The following is a 26,133-nucleotide window of genomic DNA, read 5'->3' as shown; positions in this document are numbered from 1 at the left end:
TTTTTTTTTCTCGTTTTGCGACGAAGACAACTGCACCAAAGCAGCAGCTAGCCGAATTGTTTAATTTTCACTTCAATTCACACCCTACAAAAACTTCAAAGTTGGTTTTCACTGCTGCAGAATGCAAGAAGAATACCTGAAGAGCTACAGGCTGTTGAAATGGTGTCAACGCGGATTGCTCTTCTGAATCAACAGCCTATGGGACAGCTACTGGCCAGTCGTGTTCGTCTTGGACGACCATTCTTGATAACCGGTGTTGATTATTGTGGGCCATTGTATTTGAGACCATCACGTCGAAATGCAGCACCTCAAAAAGTTTACATCGCAGTATTCGTTTGTTTCACAACAAAAGCGATGGACCTTGAGATCGCGGACGACCTGTCTACCGCTCCCTTTCTCTCTGTGTTAAGAAGGTCCATTGGCTATAGAGGAGTTTCTATCGAAATATTCTAAGATAATGCCAAAATTGTAACACGTTGACTCGAACAGTCAGCCACCATTAGCAACGAGCTGGCCGAGCAAGAAAAGTTGATTCACCAACGGGCTTCTAATTTTGGAGAAATAGGGAAAGCCGACGATCGCTCTGTGAAAACCTCGCTCAAAAAGAGATCGGCCTTAATCAGTTGAGTTACGACAACTTCGCCACGCTTTTGGTTCAAATCACTGCCGTATATTTTTCAGTTAAATATACTAGAAGAAGTTCTAAGAACCACCATAAAACCAAAATAAAAGGTACAACGTTTTAGTACTGTTCTCAAAACTTCTACAAGAATCTCTCCATTGTCAGACGATCCCACTAAATTTGAAGCGTTAATCCCCGCACGTTTTTTGATTGGCTTAGTTATGAAAGCAATTTCTTAGCCCAATCTAATATCAATTCCCACAAACCGCCTTGACCACTACCAGCAAATACAGCAAATGTTCTAGTATTATTGGTAACGGTGGAGCAAACAGTATCTGACACAGCTGCTAACAACTAAGAGGCTTCCAGTGAATCTTTTTGAAATTGGCAGCATCGTCGTGCTACAGGAGGATAATATGCCTCCACCATGCTGGCCATTGGCACGAATCACTGGCTTACGCCCAAATGGAGTCGTACGTGTTGTAACTACTACTAATTACTACTGAAATGTACAAGAGGGCGGTGAATCGTATGACCTGGATCACCAAGTCACGAGATCTACAACGCCAGATGGTGGCTCCAGAGAGGAGTGACGATCAACACTCGATTACTTATATTTTTAAGTATTCCATTCAACGCTAGAATTTATTATTATTTTTAGTACGGTCTTGCTGAACACGAGCGCGTTCAACTCGGGAGCGGTCGCGTCGTGTACTGAATATACGCACCATGAAAAATGCACGCTTGTGGTACACAGCGTGAGCGCGGCGTCGCTGCAGGTAGTCAGAGACGCGACTGGTCGAGGGTTAACACTTCGACTACATGGGCTTTCAATCTAGTTTATAAAATACATTGTTTGATGGGATTCCAAAGGCAAGAAAAGTTTTCTTTGGGTGGTGTCTCCAAATATTTTGCCATACTACGAATCCTTTTTCGATCGCAATAGAGTAAGATTTATATTATTCTTTTTATTTGTTCTCTAGCCATTCTATTTTTGTAAATATACAAATGTCACGAATATATTCCGTTTTGTGTCCCTAAAACAACAACTTGTTAAAGTTGTTCGCTGAGTTTCTGAGCAGTTTTTGAATATCCAACTTCGAACCAAGGACGATAGCTTCAAGCAAAACGACGACGATGGCCGCTCCCAACAACCCAAACACCGATAACGTCCCCCATAATGACCCCACAATTTTGCCCCTTCTCTTTCCAGAATCCTTTCCCACAACAGGATAGAACACATCGACAGCGAGGCCTTCTTCGGGCTGTCAAGCTTGAAGAAGCTGGTGCTCCAAAATTGCGGCCTCGTGCGGATACCGGCGGAAGCGCTGCGTCGAGTTCGCACCATTGCCACCCTGTAAGTATGCGAGGGGGGGAGTGGGTTAGAATATCGATTACGCACCTTTTGCCACAAAACCGGGTCCCCGTCGGGTAGCACAACCGCAAATTCGATTCAATTTTGATTCGACCTCGGGTTTGTTTTGGATTTAAACTGTGTGTGCCTATCTGTCTTTCTCTGTTTCACAGGCAGCTGGACAGCAACCTGATTGCCGGGGTGGAAAACGTAACCTTTCGTGGGTTCAACTATCTGAAGAGTTTGAGACTGGAAGGCAATCTGCTGCAACGAGTCCCGACGGAGGCGTTGATCGGATTGAGATCATTAGAAGCTTTGTAAGTATCTGTTGACGTTGGACTACGATAGATTACACATTTATTTATTACAACGTCTTCAACTATGTGTTGTACAGACTGCTTAAAATTACTTATAACTATATTTTCGACACGTATAATTCTACACATTTTTACTTATCCACAGCATACAATTTACCATTACAAACTAACAATCATTATTTCACAAAACTACAACGATCAACAAAAAAGCATCTTTGCGGCAAACATAACACAACAATCTTTAGGGCTTCCAAGTGTCAATCGAGCGTTTGTGAAATTCACGGAATTTAATCTTGTCGGGCCATGTCGACACACACATTGCTAGGTCTTTCCATCTTGACTTTAAAACAACTCTAAAGGAAACATAGTCTAATAAGCTGCAGTCCATCTGTTTCGGTACTAGTTTCGTAATCGTACATCGGGGAGTGTTGGGGATTTTATTTTTAATTATCGTACAAATTGAAACAAATGAAAATCTCAGATTTTCATGAAACTTTTTCCACAGGCGAGGCTCCTGGATACATGACATGAACATAAAAAAAATGAGGCAAATTCGGGGATGTCTATTTTTCCGGAAAACTCAGGTGGATTTTTTTTTTGTTTTCCCCTGACACTACTTTGAAAAATCATAACCCAAGAACGAAGCTTCGTAGAAACATAGTTTTTTTTAGAAAATGAAAGCAACTTTTCTCAGAAACCAGAAAAAAATGAACTGGAAAAAGTTTTCCACAGTTGAGAAAATTCGTAAAAAAAAACGGAAAAACTGTGCCTGCACTCGTGAAAAATTTTCAAAAACATATTCTTGAAAAAGTTATTTTATTATTTCAGCGATTAAAATTGTTTGAATGCACTTTTTTTTTGGTTTTTAAGTTATGGCCAATTTTGTTGAAAAATGTCCAAATGTGCCATATAAGCATTTTCTTTGAAAAATCATTACTCAAGAACGAAGCATCGTAGAAACAAAGTTTTTTTTTAGAAAATAAAAACAAATTCACTTAGGAATCAAAAAAAAAATATGAGGTGGAAAAAGTTTTCCACAAAATTTTCCATTGTTGAGAAAAGTCATAAAGAAAAGCCGGGAAAACTATGCCCGAATTCGCGAAAAATTTTCAAAAAAATATTCTTGAGAAGGTGATTTCATAAGCTTTAAGCGCTGAAAGTTTTGGAATGCACTTTTTTTTCTTTTCTTAGTTATGGCCAATTTAGTGAAAAATGACCATGTAAGTAGAAATTCTTCTTAAAATTTCTGCTATTCTAAGGAATCCTCGTAAGTCTAAGGATTCTTCAAAAAAATTTCAAAAAAAAAAAAAAGTTCCACAAATTCCTCATCAGATTTATAAGAATACTTCCACGTATTTCAACAGAAATTATTATTTTAACTCCCACAGAAATTCTTTTAAGAACTTCTTCAAGATTTCTTCAGGTAATATTTCAAGGTTTCTTCTAGGGAATTACCCTCTAAACATCTCCAACAACTTTCACAAGGAATTCCTGTCAATTTTGCTGCTGTGAATATTTCTTCTTAAGGATCTCTTGAAACATTATTTAAAACAAATCTGGATTTGTTTTCGAACATCCTCCACGATTTTTCCTTCGGACTCCTCCAAGGACTTATTCAGGTATTCGTTTTACGATTCCTCTTGGCATAATTTCATGGATTCCTTTTTGGGGTTAGTCTAGTAAATCAACCATGAATTCTTCAAACAATCATTCCAGGAACTTCTGAAATAATATTTGTTTTTTTTGTTTTTATTAACAACAAGCACAACAAAAAACCTTCAGGATTCCTCCTAAGAATAATTCCACGAATTCTTCCAATAGTACAATGGTAAAAATCCTCCAAGACTTTTTTCCGAGAATTCCATGGAAAATTATTTCAAAAATCCTTCATAGAATTCTTTCAAGGGATCTTCCTGAAATTCTCCAAAGATTCTTTGGATTCGTTTTTGTTTAGAGATACTTCAACGGTTTCCTTCAGGAATTATTGTGAGGGCTCCCCTAGGAATTCTTTTAAATATTCCTTCAAGAACTCATTTTAAGATTAGTCCGGCATTATTCGAAGTATTTTTAGGCGAGTAATGCTTGCTGAACACAGCATCAGCATGGTTCTGACGGTGGTAGCCACTGTATGATGGTTAATCCAATAGTCCCTTCAAGCATTCTTTTAAAAAATTATCTACACATTTTTCAAAAGATCTTCCCAAGAATCTTTGAAGAATTTCTCCAGATTATCTTTAAACAATCTTTTGAGAATTGCTTCACATAAATCCTGAAAAAAATACTATAGATTCCTCCAGTTATTCTTGGAAGGCCTAGTTCGGAATTTTCATTGCAGGATTTCTCGAGAAATCCTCTCCACATATCTATCGCTAGTAGATCTTCCAAAAATCGCTCCATAATTCCAGTAATCATCAAAAAAAATATCTGTAAATTTTTCCAATTCTTCTTCCAAGAATTTCTCTAGGAATGCTTCTGAGAATTTGTCGAGTTCCTAGAAGCAGGAACTGGAAAGATTTGTTCATCAAGATTTTTTTTTCAAAAAAAAACTGCTGTAATTCTTGTGATGTTTTTTCAGCCATTCTTACGATTGAATGTTCGATAATTCTTTAAAGAATTTGTCCAAAAATACTTGCAAGGACTCATCCAACAATTGCCAGGATTTTTTTTTCAAGAGTTTTTTTTTGCAATTCTCCTAAAACTCTTTTAGAAATTCCTACAGAAATTCTTCTTGTGGTTTCTAAAAAAAAATAGTCCGTAGTTCTTTCAAGCATTCGTTCAGATATTTATTCAAAAATTAATTTGTAAATTATTCCAAGAATATCTTTAAAATCCTGGCAACGTTTTCTCCAGGAAATCTTTTAGGCCTTCGTCCTTGAATTTTTCTCCAGAAATTCTTCCAAAAATGTTTCCAGGAAATCGTTTAAGGGCTGGCCTAGTAATTCACCTAAGAATTCATCTCAATTACTAAAACGATTGTTCCAGAAATTTCTCTTCTAATTTTTGTAATTTATTTGAAAACTATTTTACAAATTCCTGCGAAAAAAAAATTTCAAAAATTTCTCCAAATATTCTTTTAAGGTACACTCCAAAAAAAAAGAATTCCTTTTGTTTTTCTCCATTCTCCCAAGGATTGCTCCAGAAATCCTTCTAGAATTTCCCACAGAAGTTACTAGAAAATTCTTTGTAAGTATTCCCAGAATTTTTCTTGGGTGCACTTTTGGAGGACTCTTTTGAAGTATTCCTGTACTGATTTTTGAAGTAATCCTTGAAGAAATCGTGTGCAAGAATTAGTGGAGGGTTTGCAGGGTAAATATTATTTATGTTATTAAATCTAGAATTCTAGAAGAAACTTCTGGAAGATCCCCCTGAAAAAATTCTTGAACCGATGCATAGGAGAACTTATGAAGAAAAAGCAACAATTGGAGCAATTCCTGGAGTAATTCTGATTACAGTTTTAGGAGAAATTAATGAAAATACATCTTGGAACAATTTCAAGAGAAATACTGCTAGAATTCCCAGATGAAAAAAATCCCGAAGTATATATTTGTGTAATCTTTGGAAAAGTTTCTGAAGATATTTTTATTTTTTATTATTGTATTTTTTAACTTTTAATGTTAGTCCAACACACAAAATTTCTGAAGAAGTTTCTCTTTCATTTTGAAAGAATTGTAATTCCTTGAAGAAGTGGTTAAGAACTTCTGGATGTATCTCATCAATAACACTAGGAGGAATTCTTGAAAGTCTTTCTGGAGGATTGTATGAAGGAATCCTTTAAAATACCCGGATAAACCATTCAAAGAAGTCTTGGAAGAATTACTGAAGAAGTGTTTAAAGGTTGCCCAGAAGAATTTCCTGAACGCGTCTTTGAAGTTTTCTAGAGGAATCCTGGAAGAGTTCGAAAAATTTCTAGAAGGATACTTGAGGTATTTCCAGTAATATTCTTACACCATTTGATGATATTGTAAGCAATTTATTGTGCAGTCCTTGATTAATAAATTATTGATGAATAACTAAGGTTAATCGTTGAAAAAATAATTAAGAAATACCTAAAAAAATATTGGAAAAAATGCTGAGCAAAGCCCTGTAGAAATGCATGAGTGAAACCTTGGATAAATTATTTAAAGAATTCCTGAAGATGTCATTAATGCAGAAATTCTGCACAGAATTTTTAGGAATGCTGATATTTTGGAAAAAAAATCTGATCAATCCGATTCGTTTTAAGAATTTCTGAGAAATCCTGGAATATTTTGAAAATATCCTTGAGAAATCCTTGGTAGACCGTCTAGATGATTGCATGGAGAAAACCCTAAAGGGTTTTTTGAAGAAATTCGTACAGCAGTCCTAAGAGAACTAAAAAAAATCTCGGTGGAGCTCATAGGAGAATTTCTAAAACAACTCTAAAATTAGCTCGAAAAACTCTTACAAAAAATCTGGAGGAACTCTGGCATAAATTCCTGGCAATACTGCTGAATGAGTTTTTTGAGAACGCCTGAAAAAGAATTTCTAGGCAAATCCAGGAAGACTGGAGGAATTACTGTTTGAACTGCCCAGGGAACAATTTTTGGAGAAATCTCTGGAAAGGTTTCCGTAAGAATGCCTGCGAACGTTTCCCAAACGAGCTTCTGAAAGACTTTCTAGAGCAATTCCTGTAAAAATTACTAGAGGAAAAGTCGGAAAAACTATTTTCGAAGTCCGGAAAAATTCCCAAGAAATTGATTTATAAGCTTATATTGTGTAAACCTTTCACGATGTGGTTTTTCTCCGTTTTTGAATTATGACCAATTTTGTGGATATTGTCCAGATGTTGGTTGATTTTCGACCGTCCCTCTTATTAATTTGCATAAAATGGGTCACTACTCAGGAACGGAGAAAAACTTGGAGAAAATCACATCGTGAAAATTTTATAGAATATTGCTTATAAAATTTATTTTAAAAATATTTTGTGGGGATTTTTCCGGACTTTGAAAATAGGAAATATTTCCGACTTTTCCAACAGTGGAACATTTTGTGGAAAACAATTTTTATTTTTTCTTTTTTAATTTCTGAGAAAATTTGCTTATGATTTCACAAAAAAATGTGTCTACGATGCTTCGTTCTTGAGTTATGGTTTTTTAAAGTAGTTGGTGTCTATGGAAAATGTTAGTTTTCCACTAGAGGAAAATCAGGCGATCCTCATTTTTTAAAATTTAGTTTTTGCTATATATATATAGTACGAATCCTACCTATGAAAAAAAATCTTTTAATTCTGAGATCCTTCGTTTCAATTTGTACGATAATTAAAGAAAATCTCCATTTACGAGCACCAACATTTCTTACACAAGAAAAAATTTTGTCGTATATTTTAAGAAATAAAGTGAAATCATGATCAACATATTGTGAATCGTCGCTGACATTGTTTAAGATTTAATATTAAGACAATCCACTTTAGAGGAACAAATCTGTAATATATTATACAATCAACGAAAGAACCAGCTTCCAATAACATTTCCGGTTCGATGCTTTCGATCGTGCCCGAATGTTGATAATGTTTTCGCCGAAATGGGACACATGTCACCGCCACACTTAGGCAGTATACATCAGGCCCCGGCGGAACGTTTGTTTCTTTGTGCTTTGTTTTATACACACACTTGCCTTTTGTGCCCAAAGTGTCCAACTGAATGACAAATGTAGAACGTGAGTGTCACAAATTTTTTCCTCCGGAAACTAGTCACTGAACGGAGCAGTGTATCCCGTGTGTATCGGATTTGGAGCCTGGCGAGACGCCAGCAAGGCGGCTTCTTTGTGGGTTGGCCTTTCTCGTTCGTTGGGTAAAGAATTATGAAATCGGCACGTTTCCTATTAGTGGTGGGCATCACACCCGAACAGAAGAAAATAACAAGAGAATAACATATCATGGTATTTATCTTAAATACTACCATACCTTGATATGCCCTTCATTAGGTGGTAATAAGAGGCAAAATAACAAAAACGAATACCAAAATTTTGTATAAATAATACCTAGGAAATAACAAGTCTTGTTATTTCAATAATGAATGCAGACCTAAAATTTCAAGTGCTGTATTTGTTATGCCAAAGTTATTGAATAACAAACTAATAACATTTCTTGTTATTAAATGTTCCATTTGTTCGATGATTTCATAATGTAATAGCAAATCTTGTTCTTCGGTTATTTTCACTGCTAAATCAACAAATACTTCATCAATACCAAGCTCTGCTCAAATACCTCCAACTGTTATTGTGATATTCTCATAACATTTCGTAGAATAACGCAGCAATAACAATTTTAGGTATTAGAGCACATGTTGCTCTTCGCATGGTATTTGTAAGGTATGCCCTTCTGCTCGGGCAGTTTATGGAATCGAGTGACCGGTTTGCTGACTTTTGCATTGATTTTGTTGGGTTTAAGTTTGACATGCGTTTTTTTTTGCCTTTTCAATTCAATATCATTTCGCTTTCTCTTTTCAGAAACTTAGGAAATAATTTATTAACTACAATTAAGGCAGGAGATTTTCCGCTTTTGGAAAGTTTACACATTTTGTAAGTATTGTACATTGATCTTTTCTGCCAAGTTATTACGTCAATCTTTTTTCTACTTCCAGATTAGTTAAAAGGAATCAAATAAGTGAAATTACTTCCGGTGCTTTATCAAATTTAACTCGTTTAAAAGTTTTGTAAGTATCGATCATTGTTCAGCTGTGCAATTGAGAAAACAAAGTTTCTATACTGTTTTAAAAGGTTTCACCTTTTCACACTCAGCTAGCCACACTATCTCGAGTTAACGTGTAGTTAATAATAAAAAGCATTCCACGAAGAAATAGCGGTGCTTGAATGCATGGATGTTTATCTGCGCCATGCTCAAGCATTACAACGCACAGTGGGCTAAATTAAACGAAGAATCGGATATCCTAGTACCGTCGTTTTTATTCTAAATAGCAAAAGAATTATTTTTTTTCATTGATGCACCGAAATCAAGCGTTGTTGTCTAAGGTCGTGCATGCATACATATACCTTTATTAAAAGACGAATCATTGCTACCACTTAATACTTCAATCGGTTTGAGAGTCAAGCAAAAAATAAGCAATTTGTAGTGTTGACTATTGTTTGGAAGAACAGGATAAATTTGGACAAACTCACATTCGTCCCATACTTAAGACAAACCAAGTAAATTGATTTAATTGTTACGTTTTTCTTAATAAAAGTTTTTTTTTATTTCATATACCTATCCTATAAGGTAAAAAGTCTTTTTTCATAACACAATTCGTCCACTGTGCAACCTGACGGCATGCGGTTACGCTTCCCGGTACCTAATGCGATTATAACTTTGTTTTCTCGACCTTCGGCACACGTAACTTCCTGTTGAGAGGGACGGACTTTTTTCCTTACCTTTTGGCACCTTACCATCCTAACTAAACAGCTTTTTTCTTCTTTCTCTCTGTCTCTCCCCCCGGCACGCTTTTGTTATTCATCTCGTTTCCGGTTCACCACCCGCAGAGAATTAGATGATAATGTGTTAAGTTCAGTGCCTGTTGGCTTGGAGAATCTCGTGATGCTGCAGGAACTGTGAGTATATAAGCTTATTTATGATGGGTGATTGATTTATGGTGGGTACTGCGGGATGGGATATCTTCATTCATGTATACTTATATTTGTGGTGACTCAAACAATTATGCTTTTTTGAGTTTCATAAAACAAGGACCTAAGTCGACTCAAGAAACATTGTGTTCGCAGTATATTCGATTTATTGTGTCACGTTGTTTTCATATCGCAAGTAACATACCCGGGTAGAGGTGAAGCTGGCGATGAAAACGTGATATTGGTTTGATTGATATAAGAGATAAAAGATCTGCAAATAATATCTGAAAAAAAAATGTACCTGGGTCATCTGCATAATATAAAAACTTTGATATTTCAAGATCAAACGAATAGCTGTTGGTTACAAGATCTAAATATGATCTGATGATGATGTTCCAGAGGTAATTTCAAGATATTAAATTTAGATCTTTTATCTCTTATATCAATCAAACCAATATCAAATTTTGATTTCAGTATCCAAATATGCTGTTATTGATCTCTTTTTCTCTACTCGGGAAATTGATATAGTTTAGATTGATTTAGAAGCTTTTCAATTCGTAAGAGGTGGCGCAAACAATAAGAATTTCAATAGTATCGGGGCTCTAATTTTTGTAAATGGCAAAACCGTTGATGTAGAACTAAATGACAAAAAGCTTTGTCAAAGATTACAAAGTAAAGCCTGTATCCGCAATAGATACAATAAATTTGCTCAAATTTGGCCTAATAAAATCTTAAGATGTGTTAATTTTACCTACAAAATTTCATGTGATTCGGAGCAGTACTTTTTATTATGCAATAAAAGAGTAGAATGTGTGCCATTGAATTTTGTACTGCCCCCAGTTTTGCTTGTCAGCCCTGTAACTTTTGAATTTGGTAAAGAAAATGGCTGAAATTTTGTACACAAACCTCTCAATCTACATTTATTGTATAAGCAAAATTTCAAAAAATCAATGAACTATCAGCAATTTCATAGTCGAAACATGTATTGGGACTGAACGTGATTTCAGCCCTTCAGACAACAATTGGTCAGCACCTTTATTGTTTCGATTGTACTATTCAAAGTACTATTATGATGGTGATTTTTTTTTTGTTTGTATTAATGTGTATTTTAACTTAGGAGCTAATTCTACACTTTCTGATGATGATGATGATGATGATGATTATTGATCAAGAAAGCACGTGAAAATCCATTTTATTATGGTCAATATCGTATTTTACAGATCATCGTGTTGAAGCAAATTGTGGTAATTCGCGTGCAGACAGAGTGGAACATGTGTCTCTAAGAAAAATAGTTGAAATTTCCTTATTCTTCGTAATCCTTTCCAAATCAAAATATGTTTGTTTAGTAGTTGTTGGGCGTCATATTGAAATGTACCAATGCCCGTTTCAAGAAGAAATTGATTTTACCGGTTATTTGAGAATTGTGTACTTGGTTCACTCTGTCTGAAGGAATTTTTGAAAAACGCCAGTTCTCTGAAAAAAAAATTATGAACTGTGTAACTACAATATTTCAAAAACGTACCGAACTATGAAAATACGTTCGAAAGTTGTTAGCTATCAAATGTTCAAGTTAAGAATTCTTAAATAGCTCATTAATTGACTACCTTTTATGTGATATTGAACTGTTGTACTTGGTCCACTCTGATTGAACATACAAATTGAAAATGGTAATCAACAGTGTAATAACAAAAATATCAAATTTCAAACTTCCTGCTCATATTATACATCAATCCTATTAACTGTTGTCCTATTTGTGCATTATTTTTTCATCAAATATGTACAAACATGAGTATGAACCGTAGTTGGTTGTAGATTTTCCAAAAATCGTTCAGTCAGAGTGGACTAAGTGCAATCAATTAGGGTATTGGTTCCCTTATTAAGCATGTGGCTCCCATTTTCATCGCACGAAAGACAAAGGATTGCAGCGATGTTTGTTTTGTTTCTTATTTTTGTATTTTTTGTTAGAAGTGAGCACCCATGAAAACAAAAAGAACGGAATTAATCGGTGCCGTAATCGCTTGTTTTCGAATAGGATGAATATGGGAGCGTGAGATTACTGATGGCACACATACCCTACTTAGCAATTTCTCGGTTTTAAGCTTTTTTTACGTTTTTTCGCGATCAATACAGAGCGATGCTTTGATGAATAGTTATTTTAATTTGTGGCAAAAATTCAAGAATATTTGTTGAAAAACTTAGTTGTTGAAAAAATAGATTTGCAAACTTTAAAGTCTCTCTGACTTAACGCCGACCAGTTTAAAGTAATACATCGATTTTTATTAAATTTGGCACAAATGATAAACATAAACCAAAGAGTTCTCAGTCATTTTTTGACCAAATTTTCCAATTTATTACAGAGCTACAGCCGTACTTCTATGTCCCACAGAGTTCCAATTTTGAGAAAAGCTGGCAGAAACTCAATTTTTGAACATGTCTTATGTGGGATACAGTGTATTGAGCATTCATCCATAATACCAGGAGCACAAATTGGCATTTAAAAAATTTGGAAATATTGATTTTGTATCTTGATACAGCACTGCATAGCTGCTGATGGAAAAAGTGCTGATTTTTTGATAAAGAACACAAACAAGCTCAACCACTACAAAAGTCTATTTATATAAGTAATACAATTGACTTCAAAAGTTTATTTGTAAGTTCTTGTGTATATCAGACATCTGCAATGGAGCAAGAGACCAAAATAACACTTTTGGCTTCAAAATTGACATTACATGTCATAAGTACGAGATCAACTTACAGTTCAACTTCAAAGTGTCTTACAAATCGCTCCCCGCTACTCCCCGCGGGGAGATTCCGTTCAAATGCTCGTTTATGTGTGTATAATCGGTTAAAGAAAAAGGCAACTGCCAAGATCTGCCAAAAAAATAGCGCCATGATGATATGTATATAGTAAAATTGTGTGAAAAACATAAATTTTGTTCGAAAAATCGACAAAAAATGAAAATTCCTTTAAAATCAAATTGAGCGATAAATCATGTTCCAATACATTCATATCGGCTAAAATTAGCAGACTACCATGATTTGGGAATTTTTGCCAGGTATTTTCAAATCTGGACCACTGTGTGTCCCGATTATTGCAGATACAGGCTTTAATCAGACGCTTGTATACCGTGCGCCTTGAAAAATTAAGCAAACGTGTTGAATACCACGCACTACTAGGATCGCCACCCCCTGCGACAACGGCAGCTTTTTTTTCTGTTTGATCGTTTTGATCGTGTAGAAAGCTTGATCGTTTTGATCGTGTAGAAAGCTGACTTTTAACCTCAAAATTTGGCAAGAATACCAAGATGATCAAATATTCTAACTTTTTTTCTATCTCGAATTTGATTTTCATCGATTTTTATAATGTTTTTATAAAATAATTTGAATTTTCTAGTATCAGAAATAGATTCAATGAAAAAAGTGCGCATAATCGGCTCCTTCATCTTACCATACTTAAATTACAGCGACTTTTAAAACATAAAAAATAAAATAAAAATAAGAAAAATGCTTGAGATCCTGTGAAACGTTATTCGAGATTTTTCTATTGTTTTTATCAAAAAAAGGGTCAGTTATATCTCAGATATGTGATATCCAATCCGTCTCGAATAACATATTACAAGATCATTTTTTTCTTATTTTTTGCATCTTTGCTGCTTTTTAAATATGGATGAAAATAAAAAAAAGATAATTTTTTCATTGGAATTTGTACGAGGCAAGGTTGGTAACCATTAGTGTCGTCATCGCCCAACAATGAAAAACAAAAAAAAAACATCGTCGGCAAATAAAACTTCGTTGGCAAATAAAACTTGCATTGTCATCAGCGACCGACAGAGGAACCACGACGAGGCTGAGCCGAAAATAAAACAGGGAGCAGTAATTTTCATCATCTCCTTTGTCTCCTTTTGCACTGATGAAACCCGAGCATTAGGGTGGGGCTAATTTTAAAAAATCTCTCTGGGATGGGATTTTCCAAGTGGAAAGTGATCTACTTGTCGAAATAAGTGAGCTGTACAAAAATGAGCGATTTCGGTTGATATTTATGGGTGGCGCAAAGGGTTAAAGTAGAACAAACTTTCAAAAAAACATTTCAAATTTCATTGTCAAACATTTTTTTCTAGACTAAATCGGTGATTCTAGAGCCCATTCGGTCAAACTCGTGCTCAAAATTGCGATATCCCTACTGGTTCTGAGATTTCATTTTATGTTAGTTTGTAAACTTGCATGCAACTTTTGGAGGGTGACTTGTATGAGAAATATCGTACCTAACATAAATCACTTAAAACTATCAAATTCGATTTTGCATGAGTCTTTAATTTAGTCAGTGCTTCCCAAACTTGTCGGAGGTATCGCCCCCTTGGAGCTGATGAAATAATTGTTCGCCCCCCTAGGCAAGATTTTTTTTAAGAAGACTGAAATTGCAAAATTTTATATGTAATGTGTTCATGCACATATGCATTTCTGTCTCTTTTGTTTGTTTGATTTTTAAATGCAATTACACCTGATTATTTTTTAAGCATGAGTCGTTTTTTCCTTTAACTTAGTCAATTTTGAACCGATTCTTACGAAATTTTGTCCACACAGACATTTAGTATTACCCGTGTACAAAAAACCATCAATTGGTTCGAAATTGACCAAGATATAGCAAAAAAAACGCCCCGTACAAAAATAAATCGGGTGTAATAAGTTCATTTACCAATTTCCTCTTGTTAATGAAATTTTACTACGTCCAAGAGCCAACAATTAATCACAAAAAATCAGCTCTTGCGCGTTATAAATCGGTTAACGGCTGCGGAAAAGTGACTAAAATATGACTCCCTTGGTTTCGTTTGGTAAGATGGTAAATTTCAATATCATTATGCAGATTGACCTAATCACATGAATAAAAACCCAGGTTAATCCACCTAGTGGTGCTAGTGCCTTTCTCGTCGAATATGTACTCAACATTTTTTTCCGGCCATAAGCCGAAGTGTTCCTGAATCCTGAGAATACTCTAGAACGGAATAAATCTCATTTTCTTCTTTTGTCACAGCCCAAGAAACAATTTTTGCTTTAAGAAATGTTTCTCAAAGCAACGTTATTAAACTAAAAGTCGTATTATATTTGAATAATTTTGAAATAAAACTGTTCTTCAACTCTTGTTCGCCCAAAAATGAGAATCTATTCAACGTCAACCGTTCTATAAGCACGATGAAATGAATGTTTATCCAATGAGCGTACATCGGTTGTGAAACTCTTGTTCAACGTTAGAACCATCAGCAATTTACACAAACATCATAAACATTACTTCAACGTTTATTAAACAATGCTGTATGACGCTATTTGTTTAATCATTTAAGAATAGTTTTAGAAACCGTTATTGTGCACTAGCAGCATAGCGCATAATAACAAGCTTTCTTCGATATTTATTCCACCATAATACAATCAAAACATGCTGGAGCCGTGATACAACTTACGAAAATTATTTCTATTTATAGATATGATTTTATAATTGCTACAAAAACGATTCTTAAACGTTTCTTCAACATCATGCAACAATAAAATGAGAAAATGATTTAACTTTCAACATTTCTGCATTTGTGTCTGGAATAGCTCTCTCTGATTATGTACCCCCAACATTTTTATTTTATTACATTTTATGGGACAAATCACATCAATGGAAAGACTCGAACTCTGGATCTTTGGGTTCACACTCGTCTACATCCGCTCTGCTTCAATCGAATTACATGAATCGGTAGATTTAAAGCATTATATAAATATTCAATTCTTGAGTCGAATACATTACCGTACATATGCTGCTTAAACATTGCTTACGTATTTTATTTAACTAATTGTCTTTATAAACATTGAAGTTGATCAATGATTGAATAATTGTAACCGCAACGTTTAATCATAAGGCATGCATGTTAATTATTTTGACAGTCTGTCAGTAATTCACGGTGTTGTGTTGTAAGATTGGGATCGCTTCGAACTTTTTTTTATTTGAACGTCCAAATAAGTGAACTTTATTTATTTTCACTGCTCCTGTTTTGTGTCGGGAGGAAAGTGTGTAAAACTTGTGTATATCTCCAGGCAGCTATAAGATATGGACATAAGGAAGATAAGCCCGGTTTGACCGGTGGCAACAAAGTGAATAGAGTAGATTGTCAATACCAAACAGAGGAGCCGCCCAGGAGCCGCCCGGGATCCACTTCAGCTGTTTTTTCTGGTATTTTTGTTACCGATTTTTGCTGCCGTTGGAGCGTGTAGTGTAAAAGGTAAGTCAGAATGTTTTTCAAAGTGTGAAAAGTGTGATATTTAGAGCTGCTGCAAGAAGTTTGTTTGGTCTTCAAGCTTGTAGCCGCGGTTGCTCTTTTTAGGCTCCTAATCAGCAATTGTGTTTACAAAAAGGGGCAGGGCGAACAACGATAATTAAGTGACACAGTACCACTGCTAATCAACATTGCTTGAATAAAAGTGTAAAATTTGTATTAAAGAAACATGGTAATATCTTGTTGTTAAGCTATATCAGTGTAGTTGAATAAAATGATCAAGCAAAAGTTGTTAAACTTTAAATAGGCTACTTGTTCCATTGAAGATCTTATGTGGAATAACGGCATCTAATACGTTGGAAGCAGATTGTATTCTATCATTATTAGAGCACTATTGAACAGATGATGTGAATACTTAAGCAACTGTTTTTCAACTTTTATACCATTGGTTATTCAATGAGCAGAAATATGTTTAACTAACGTGCAGTTTCCATTGCATGAAACATTTATTCGCCATTTTGTTCAACATAAACTCTTGTACAACTGTTGGCGCCTTTGTAGCACATTTAATCAACTGACATGCTTATTAATGATTTTCAATTGTTACTTGGGAGTGCCCGTTGACTCGTCAATGAGGGGTGGAGTTGATAAATAATAAATGTATTTGATGTAAAAATTCTTAAAAAATTAAGCAAAACCGCTTAAGGCGAAACTGGAAGCATTTCCTAATTTTTTTGGTTTTTGATTATTTTATAAAATAACGAAGCAATATTTTCAAAATCGGTTTTCGTGTTGAGTATGGATCAGGGTATATTCTGATTTTGTTACGCGGCATAAAATGTTTTTCGTTTTTGCAGAAACCATTTTTTGTGAAATTTTGTTCAAACATGGTTTCTGCAAAAACGAAAAACATTTTATACCGCGTAAAAAAATCAGAAGATACCCTGATCCACACTCTGCATGTGCACGAAAACCGATTTTGAAAATATTGCTTCGCTATTTAATAGTACATCAAAAACCAAAAAATGAGGAAAGGCTTCCAGTTTCGCCTTAACTCATCGGTTTTGATAAAAAACTTCTGGAAGACTCTAATTTCACTTTAAAATTGATAAATCTATTGGTTTATTTATTTGTGCACTTCTTGAAGATGTTGAATTCCGACCAAAATTTCCAAGGGGGAACTTAAGAGAAAATCAAAATTTGTGTCAGCCTTATTCAGAAAAGCAAGAATTTTATCAAAGCCATAATTGAATTTGGAAACTTATTGATGGCTCATATTCCGATGCTATGTTAAACGTATAGGCCGATTTGAAAAATATCAAATCTCTCAGTTGACTGCTTGATCACCTTCACTAGCACTGGATGCCGATCATTATCAAGACATTTCGGCAATTATTTTTTCTGCGCACTTTAGCCTATATTTTATTATCATTAGTTATAAGATTCATGTAAAATTTGACAAACAAAAAAGTGCAAGCAATCGAAATTTCCCCTATTAAAGCCCATTCAAATTTCTACCGTGTTACAGAGCGCGAGGACTCAACCAGTTGCATCAAAATTGTTCGCAGTAATTTTAGACGCAGAAGGGGATTGGTGATATAAAATTTAATTTTTTCCATACAACGTTGATCCATCCTACTGGAAAATAATGCCTCAGGAATCTAAATGATGTAATTTGACAAGATCGCTTAAATTTTTATCAAGATTTTCGCTTGCATCGATTTTGTTCACCTGCGTAATTTCTGATTCTGCAATACTGCCGGTAATCTTAAGTGTGATCAGAGACTATTTTCTGCTGCCCGTGTAACTGGTTAACGAACATTTTTGATAATTTGATGTTTCGCATGCATGGGTTTGGTTTTGTTTTTTAATTGAACACTTCCGACGGGACACCTGGAACCGGTTCCGGAACACAACCGGTTTAGATACGGTAGGAAACTGTTTTCTTGCTTACCGTTCATCTGGTTATCGAAAAACCCCGCTCTTCCATGTGTCACATGCATAGGCTTGGTTCACTTTTTTAATTGACCATTTCCAGCGGGACAGCTGGAACCGGTTCCGGAACACAACCGGTTCAGATATAGTCTGAAACTATTTTCCTGTTGAACTGTTGTGGCTTTCTCAGTCTAAGAGTCGAAAATGCCGTGGTTTGATGGGTCGCATGCATGGGTTTGTTGCATTTTCATATCTGGCCCCTTCCTGGGGTACCGGTCCGGAACACCTAAATGGCCATAACTCCGGGACGGCTGGACCGATCTGAACCATTTTCAATAGGAAACAATGGGACAATGTACCCCGTCGAATAAACCATCGGTCGCTGAAATCGATTCATATTTACTATCTAAAAATGAGGTGACCTTTTTGTACACACACACACATACACACGCACACACATACATACACACACACATACATACACACAGACATCATCTCAACTCGTCGAGCTGAGTCGATTGGTATATAACACTTGACCCCTCCGGGGGCTCTATCATATTCTCGTTTTTGGAGTGAACATATAGCCTTTCGGTACACCTTGGTGTACGAGAAAGGCAAAACGCTACTTGGTGGCGGTACTGAAAAAAAATGAAGATTCTTGCGACGAACTTGAAATATTTGAGGTTATTTTACATCAAGTTTCTGAAAATAATTAATCAAAATTTTAAAAATTCATCAAAAGGCAGATATTGTATGACGATATACATTAGTTTCAAAATTTCAAAAGTTTTCACAATTTTCTTTAGGAAACATGAATTTCACCAAAAATCCTATCAGAAACTTCATCACCAATATTACCCACAATATGTTTATAAAAATTGCCTAAAACTTCTTCATGACTGTAAATCTCTGCAGAAATCCGACAATGCATTCAAAACATTTTTTTATGGGACAACACTATCTTCTTTACATGACTTTGGTAAAACCTCTTACGAATGATTGCCAAAAAGTGTGTTACAAATTTTCTCATAGTTAGAAGCTTATGAATATGATTCCCACTGAATTCTTTCGTAAATTCTTGTAGCAGTCTGACGAGAATTAATTTGTAGGAATCCTCCTACCATTTCCCAAAAAAAAACATTAAAAAACTACTACAGTTACTTTGGAATTCTGTATAACTTAGGTCATTAGCACGTTTTGACTCAGGATTTTTTCAAAGATTTGAACTTATTTGTTCATATTATAGATGGATTTCTATTATTAAAAAATCGCCCCCCTTTTCAGTAATTTCGCCCCCCAATTTTCATTTCAGTAATTTTCGCCCCCTTGGACTTGATTTTCGCCCACCAGGGGGCGATTTCGCCCACTTTGGGAATCACTGATTTAGATGTTGATTGACCAATTTACCTTTTGATTGCGTAAAAAAATATGTCCATGCTTAATGGCTTGCAGTCAAAAAAGCTCAAAATCGCATATTTTACCCTATAAATTGGGGTATAGCTTAAAATTGTGACGTGCTACAGCAAATCTGAGCCCGGATTCGAATTCAGTGACCCAAAATCTGTTAGAGACACAGAAGTTTGCTCTAGAGACAGACCAAAAGTTAATTTTTGTTACGCTGTGATATCAACCGAAATCGCTCATTTTTGTGCAGTTCGCTTATTTCGACTAAGGACTGTTCAATTTATAAAACGGACAACTTTACAAGGCTATGAAAAGTAGAAAGTTCAAATTTAACCACCCTTGCTTCGTTGTTCAGTACATCATCTTTCATTATAGTAATCATTTTTTAATCGAATAAAAATTGTTTTATTTTATAGAAAATCGGCCAGGTGTTAAATGAGGTGAATTTTTCGATTGCTGAAAATTGGAAATATATATAAAATCACTGTTCACATATGGTATATCGTTTTTAATACCAGAAAAGTATGTGCCATGCTGCACCAGCATGAGTAATAAACATTCTGGCAAAATTTAAACTCAATTGAAAAATTAAGTTTTGAGTTATCAAAGTCTCAAGTGAGATTCGATTTGTTGAATAAAATTTAATTATATAATATTTTTTCTATGCATCCTGTCGAAAGTGGGAATGATGTGGTTTTAAATGCAGAAAACTGCTTCTTAATAGCATTGCTGCTTTGGTTACTGTGCGCCATAACAGACACAGTAATCAAAACAGTTTCATTCTTTGAAGGTCCTTCCAAATAACAATGCAACCTAATGCAAATTTTGCATAACAATGATGTTGGAAATAAAAACTTTGCATTCGATTATTATTAAATAACAACAATAACAATAACAATAACAATGTACAATAACATAGGACCAACTATGTTGAAAATAAATAATAACAAGCTTCGCTAGAGTCGAAAATCTGCATCAATGGAGCAAAAAGTATGATTTTTTTTTAATATGACCATCTTTATGGATTAATTTTTTGATGAAAAATGCAATTAAAAGTAATTTTTTCTTCTGTATTATTCAGCTAGCGATATTCTACTACTCTGGACAAGTTTTTAGCCGAATCCGTGATGCTATTGCAACACAGGACTAAAATGAACATTTTTTAATAATTTCTATGAAAACAAGGCACTAGGCAGAAGCTGGAGACTGCTTGGTGCATTATTACTGACCAACTATTGAGCTTTACATTCAGTAGGATAGTATAAAATTCCAATAAATTAAAAACTTCATGAAAATATACATGTTAAGTATGTGGAAAGTTATGTCGAATTTTGAGAAATGAGATTTTATTGATTTTTTACGAAAACCACTTTAGTTACACAATTAAGAACATTTTGCTTAATGTTATATTTTTCCTACATTTGAGAATAGCTATAGAAAATTATGCAAAAAACTGATAATGATTTTATTGAAAAATAAAAAAGATATGGCACAAGAAAGTTGTCCGTTTTATAAATTGAACAGTCCTTAGTAGAATACTTTCCACTCGGGAAATCATATCCAGGAGAATTTTTTTCAAATAAGCCCCACCCTATCGAGCATGTAATCGTCACATGGCACTTCACTGCTGACGAAACGCAAATAAGTCAAGCTTTTTTTTTGCTGTGCTGCTGATTCGAAGGTTTTTGGTTCCATTCCAAACGTAGGCATGTTTTCTTTTTGCATTTTTTTTTTCTGGATCAGTCGATTTCGTAACGCTGATCAGACGTTCGTCTGCCCTGTTTAGTGCAAGCAACTCAACGAAAATGCCGATAAAGAGAAAAAGCAAAGCTTTTTCGTCGCAACTAGCAAACTGACTGACGATGTTCGATCGGAAATATAAAAAAAAATCCAAAAATGGCTTCCTTTTGATTCTTCTGAACAAATTCTTATTTCGATTGGAAAATATCGAGTCAAAGTTGTCTTGTTTTGTGATGGAAATGCTCTCTGAAAGATGTTTAGAATGGTACTCTGCCGGGAGCCGTGGACACACGTTCGTTTCATAAGCGGATGGTCATGGGGTCGATCCCAGCTCCGGCACTTTCGTCAGGCCCGTATAATTGGATATTGGTGAAACGCAGCTCGAAATGGACTCTCAATCGGACTGGTAAAGAAACATCAACATCCTCGTACTCATTATTCTACCACGGACAGAGTAGAAAAGTTCTAGCAGCACATAGGCAACCAGTTCGATGTACCCAAACAACAATGAATGCGGAACAGTAAGAGTATTGGCTGAACATTGGCTGGTTAATGGTGTCAGCGGCTGAACACAATGACAGATGAATAGTGTTCTAAAGTATGGTTTATTCAATTGGATTTCAAGTTGAATGGAATATAATTATATAGCTTTAAAACATACACCAACATGCAGAAATAATCATTTGTTGTTCACCATTTGATCAAATATTTTTTTAAAGCTGGCCAGGGCAATGTTTTCGTAAAGTTCGCATAGCTTCTTTAGCCTCAATACAAGCTTAGTTCAACCTTTGTTTTTTGATTATTCAGACACAAGAAGTAATACTCTCTTTATCGAAGATGTGTATACAATTATCCCAAGTAACATTTTAAGTTTTGTTCGACTCTATAAAAGATCTTCATGACCAATTTTATAAAACTTGCAATAAAACTGATTTATACATCAAAACCTCTTGATAACCTAAGTGGACCACTCTCGGAGAGGTTTTGCAAACCGCATTAGGAGTAGCAATAAAACCGTTTTAAAACCTAGTTGAATTATTTTCCATTCTCGATTGTTGTTGTTTTTTTTACATAAATTATGACAGCTCAAGATGCAGAGAAGCTTCTTCGATGGCATGTAAAGTTCAGGACGATACATCATTCGTAAGTAGAAGCGAACATTTCAAAGTAATATTTTAGTAGTTATTGCGTTGGTGGGCTTATGCGCATTTAATTTTACCGTGAATATTGGGGTTGCAGGATCATAAAATTAATGCGCTTCAAAAATAGTGAATATTATCACCTTGGAATGAAATAAACCAATTTGTTTATTTAGTAAAACTATCTCGAATCACAAGAAAACTCAGCTGGGAGAATTTATTCATGTAGGCATGTTATGGAAATGGCGGCAAACTATCAATTCATTGCTTATTTGAGCAAAATAAACTATTTTCAATTCACGTCAGCTAATTATTCAATATGGCGACGACCATAATTAGCGAAAATAAAATAAAAGCAATTTTACTATTATGATGACCACAATAAACCTAGCAGTGTCGTAGTTTCTGCTTTTCCACCAACAGATGCCGTTACTAATCGAACGGATCGTCATCTGTTGAGAGTTTGGATAGTTTTATTGCGGTAATTTATTTATTTATTTATGTTTACTCTTGAAATCTGGATTTAAGGATATCTTCAAGTATACTATAAAACATTTCATCAATGGTTTTCATAAAAGTGGTCATAAAACTATGAGTTTTAACTATTGCTGTAATAAACCCCTAATAAAAATCAAACAAAACCATTCAGCAATGGAATTGTTACTTGGGATGTGTGGTGTAGGGGCTAAGATGAGTAACTCTCGCTATAAGTCAGGTAGTTCTCACTTTCCCCATAGATTAATTTATACATTCCCAAACACCTCTTCTGGAAATAGAAAGTCGTAATTGGTAAAGAACCAGCTTGCGAGAGCGTTTTATTTTTATGACTACTTTTATGAAAACCATTGATTAAATGTTTTATAGTATACTTGAAGATATCCATAAAGCCAGATTTTAAAAGTAAACAAAACTCTCCGATATGTAAACCTTCTGGCATTTATTATTACCACAATAAAACTGTTCAAACTGCGGTGATCATAAAGGTAAACTTGCTTTCGTTTTATTTTCGCTAATAATGGTCGTCGCCATATTGAAAAATTAGCTGACGTGAATGGAAAATAGTTAATTTTGCTCAAATAAGCAATGAATTGAAAGTTTGCAGCCATTTTCATAACATGCCCACATAAATAGAGTTTACTCAGCCTTTTTTGTGATTCAAGTTAGTTTTACTAAATTAGCAAATTGATTAATTTTATTTAAAGATGATAATATTAATTATTTTCGGAGCGCATTAATTTCATGTTTCTGCAACCCCAATATTCACGGTAAAATTGAATGCGCATAAGCCTACCAACACAATAACTAATAAAATATTACTTTGAAATGATCGCTTTCTACTTTCGAATGATATATCCTCCTGAACTTTACGTGCCATTGAAGAAGCTTCTCTGCATTTTTAGCTGTCATAGTTTTTGTTGAAAAAAAAACAACAACAATCATCATAACCTCTTTTCGAGAATAGAAAATTTTACAACTAGGTTTTAAAACAGTTTTATTGCTACTCTTATTGTGGTTTGCAAAACCTCTCCGAGAGTGGTCCACTTAGCCGGAAGATGCTCTTAAAGAGGTTATCAAGAGGTTTTGATTTGGTCGGCGTTCAGTCAGAGTGGACTACGCGATTTTTCGGGCACGTAAAGATAAGCTGAGGAACACGTTAAACCTGAACTTTTCGCTGTTATTTTGATGCAGATGTGTCATTGCATAAAAGAATAATATTATATCTGATTATAATGCCACAGATTTGAAAATTCAAGTGCTTGCGGGGGATTTTTTTTAAATCATTGAAGAACAGATGGTCCAGTCTGACTTAACGCCGACCATATATAACTCAGTTTTATTGCAAGTTTTATGAAATTGGTCATGAAGATCTCTTATAGAGCTGAACAAAAGTTAAAATGTTACTTGGGATGGTTCATTACAGATTAAGCGCATTGTTAGCCTTAAAGCAGCCTTTCAATGAGCCTGAAATCAGCTAAAGGTTGAATAAAATTACCAAAATTTGATGGTTAGGAGCTGTATAAAGGATTGTACCTCTTATGCTCAGCCTTTCTCAAATGGAAGCTGCTTTAAAATAGCTGGAAAAACATTTGTACGGCATCAAATTTATACCTGGATAGTAGAATAGAATACATTTAGGTGTCGTATAAAACGTAGTGCAGCTGTCACTTGAAATCGCTTTTGTAGTGCCCAAGTGGACAAAAGAGCTGTAAATTAGGCGGTTAAGAATAATAATAAAAAAAATCGTACTCTAAGAAGAAAAATGACTAAATTTCGCAAAAAAAAAACTTCCTCGTGAATACAATATGAAATTGCATCATGATTTTAGAGTAGACATTGACCACCGATAATCATATCCACTGTCATTTTGTGAACGAGGTTTGTATTGCAGAATCTGGTAGTTTTCCAAAACATCTTGCAGAAACGGGTAGTCAAATCATCTTAGATTTCCGGAAATAATCACACACTTGCATGGACAAATGCAAACGAGGTTCCACTTTCGCATTTACACAATTTTAAAGCCATTCACTTAGGCCGCAGACTCCACCGCCTCATTAAAATGGAAACATTGTTGCTTCATTTCATCTCGGCACGGGCAGCAGCAGTGCCGGTCGCCCGTAACTTGTGGCCTTCTTTTGTCTCCGCTCTGATCCCAGGAAAGAGTTGTTCTTCCAGCCAGGAAGCAACTCCTTTGTCGAAAGATGTTTCACGACGTTTTTCTCGAGACGTCGACGACGTTGTCCTTTCTCGCCATCCAGCCAACCAGCCAGCGTGGTACAATTAAACTTAATTTATGTGAAATTTATGCTGCCAACCCTATGGCAAACAGCACGGTCAGGGGTACAATTTTCCACGGCTGGCCCCATTTCCGCTCGGAGGCAAACTCCCGTTCGAATCTTAACAACGAAATCTTTTCTCTACTATTGGCCAAGAATGCGAGAGAATTTACTGCCGGAACCTGAGTTAGAGATGCTTCGTTGGCTGACCGTCCGTTCAACTGCCGTCGAATGGTCGGGTTTGGGCCGAGTGCTACCGGATAGTTTAAACGCGAAACTACTCATTCATTATTCATAAGCTTTCTTCTCCACTGGATGATTTATCTCGGGCTTGGGGCCTTTGTTGGGGTATCTCGAGGAAAATTGCTGTTTCCACAGGGAAATACAAAACTGCTTCATCAGCTATTTTGAAATCGTCCGTTGATCCTTTCATAACTTTTTTATTTGTTTCTTTCGCCACATTTAACCGAATCGACTGATATCATCACCATCATTACCGAACCAGGTCAGCATCCGGTAACCGTATCCGATGGATCTCAAAGGATGATTTCCCGAAAAGTCTAGTCACACTTGAGCTCAAATCTAATCCGCTAGTTGGCATCAAACCCGGTGCACTGCAGAACATGCCACGACTACGAAAGCTGTAAGTGAACTCCTTTTGACAAATCCGAACATCCGTGAAACTAATAAGGATTTTCCCTTTCAGAATACTTTCCGATGTTCGAGGCCTCCAAGAACTACCTCCACTAGATGGCTGCACTTCGCTGGAAGTGCTGCGGATCGACAGAGCCAACCTTACCAAACTACCTGATCATATTTGTAAGACTTCACCACGCTTAAGGAGTTTGTAAGTATTAAAGTATTTGAATATACGTCATTCAATTAAAATTACCTCACAAATTAGCTCACAATTTCCCTTCCATTCTTGTTCCCCCCCACAGAGACTTGAAATCCAATAGATTGCGAATCATTCCAAATGTGACAAACTGTCGTGATTTAAGAGTTTTGTAAGTAGAACCAGTGACAAA

The 26,133-nt window shown here is 35.3% G+C and overlaps 1 protein-coding gene across 1 annotated transcript in view; it reads left to right on the top strand.

Moving 5' to 3' along the window:
- Positions 1-8,768: 8,768 nt before the first annotated feature.
- Positions 8,769-26,133, top strand: part of LOC109400335 (lutropin-choriogonadotropic hormone receptor) — a 38,497-nt gene continuing 21,132 nt past the window's right edge. The window contains exons 1-6 of the mRNA XM_062850974.1: positions 8,769-8,830; positions 8,893-8,964; positions 9,785-9,853; positions 25,611-25,748; positions 25,812-25,952; positions 26,047-26,112. Coding sequence (XP_062706958.1) covers positions 9,840-9,853; positions 25,611-25,748; positions 25,812-25,952; positions 26,047-26,112 — 359 coding nt within the window. The 5' untranslated portion in view covers positions 8,769-8,830; positions 8,893-8,964; positions 9,785-9,839. The remainder of the gene's footprint in view (positions 8,831-8,892; positions 8,965-9,784; positions 9,854-25,610; positions 25,749-25,811; positions 25,953-26,046; positions 26,113-26,133) is intronic.

This window comes from Aedes albopictus, chromosome 2, assembly GCF_035046485.1.
Source record: "Aedes albopictus strain Foshan chromosome 2, AalbF5, whole genome shotgun sequence".
In the NCBI taxonomy this organism is placed as follows: domain Eukaryota; kingdom Metazoa; phylum Arthropoda; class Insecta; order Diptera; family Culicidae; genus Aedes; species Aedes albopictus.
Note: the sequence above shows the minus strand (reverse complement) of the source record. Positions and strands in the feature narration are given on the sequence as shown.